Source organism: Octopus bimaculoides, chromosome 25 (genome assembly GCF_001194135.2).
Source record: "Octopus bimaculoides isolate UCB-OBI-ISO-001 chromosome 25, ASM119413v2, whole genome shotgun sequence".
Lineage (NCBI taxonomy): Eukaryota > Metazoa > Mollusca > Cephalopoda > Octopoda > Octopodidae > Octopus > Octopus bimaculoides.
In genome coordinates this window covers 6,355,307-6,356,837 of record NC_069005.1, presented here as the reverse complement: position 1 = coordinate 6,356,837, position 1,531 = coordinate 6,355,307, and the positions used below count along the sequence as shown (strand labels likewise).

The 1,531-nt window shown below is 40.2% G+C and overlaps 1 protein-coding gene across 1 annotated transcript in view; it reads left to right on the top strand.

Annotated features, from left to right (window-relative positions):
• Nucleotides 1-1,531, top strand: part of LOC106873014 (aladin) — a 28,484-nt gene that overhangs the window by 5,875 nt on the left and 21,078 nt on the right. Inside the window, exons 3-4 of the mRNA XM_052976812.1 lie at nt 445-563; nt 1,044-1,096. Coding sequence (XP_052832772.1) covers nt 445-563; nt 1,044-1,096 — 172 coding nt within the window. The remainder of the gene's footprint in view (nt 1-444; nt 564-1,043; nt 1,097-1,531) is intronic.

Below are 1,531 nucleotides of genomic sequence, written 5' to 3'. Positions count from 1 at the left end.
GTCTTCTATTATAGCGTGAGGCTGCCCAAAGCCTTGTGAGTAGATTTGGTAGACGGAAACTAAAAGAAACGAGTCATATTGACACGTGTGTGTGTTGCTGTCTGTTTGCTCTGACATCATGTGATAGTTGAAAACGAGTGTCACCGTCTTGCAAGCAGTGTCCTTGGTTTCCAATCTGCCATGAAAACATGTCTGAGCTTGGGGAAACATCACCTTACTTGGAAACAGGTGAGGGTTGGTGACAGGAAAGGCATCTGTCTGGCCATAGAAGATCTTCTTCAACAATTTCCACCTGACCTACATCTGTAAACATGATAGGAGTCAGCTCTGTTTGTTATCTTGTTTAAAAAATTAATTAATTGCCTTCCAAAATCTAATTCTCTTTTCGTTAACAGCTTTGAATTCATATTATGAATGAATCATCCTCTTTTGTTTTTTTTACAGCTGCCTGGTTACCCAGACGTCAGCCTGTCAAAGGATTTCCTTAGAGTTTCCCAAGAAAATTCAGCACCTCTGTTCCTAGCACATGAAGAAACCCTTTGCAAGAAAGCACTAAATGCTTGGTAAAGTACATTTATATCTGTCTGTGTGTCATTGAAACATCTATTTGTTGTATGGTCCTGGTTCAGTAGACCTAAGTTAAACCTGGCCCGTCGTATACATATATTGATATAAGTACCTGTTGAACAGTGGGGGTGTGGGTGTGTGATGTAATTGACTAGCCCCCTCCCCTTAAAATTTCAGGCCTTGTGCCTATTGTAGAAAGGATTATTATCTACTATTTTAATACTCTTGTGTGTTTCTCCGTCACAACATATGAATGAAAAAGGACGGGGTGATGGCAAACTCCGTAGTGGGATGATGGAAGTTTTATGGTGAAAACAATAAATCAAACAACGTTTCAACTCTGTGTGAGTATATGTGAATGTTTGTATCTGGGATTATTATGTACCTTATTTAAATATAATATACTGCAATTAGCTGTCATTTTTGACGGCATGGGGCCAGCTACTTATTATTATAAGTATTTTTGTTATTTTCAGGTATGAAACTGGCTTATCAGAAGCGTTGGCTGTCCTCAACAGAGATGATAGAGGTGAGTAAGGTCTTTTCTAGAATATAAGCATGTCCTTGTATCTACCGATATTTGTCTATTCACCTACCCTTCCATTCATCCATCCACTCACCCATCCAGCTATGACCATCCATGTAGAACCTCCTTCACACCTACAAACTGGCAAAGTTTCTACAGCTGGATGCCTTTCCTAACACTCTGAGAGTGCAGTGGGTGTTTTTATGTGTCACCAGCACATATATATATATATATGGAGTGGTTGGCGTTAGGAAGGGCATCCAGCTGTAGAAACTCTGCCAGATCAGATTGGAGCCTGGTGTCTCCTCCTGGTCCACCAGTCCTCAGTCAATTCGTCCAATCCATGCTAGCATGGAAAGCGGACGTTAAACGATGATGATGATGATGATGATATATATATATATGGTCAATTTGTTGGTATGACCTGATGTCCATAAA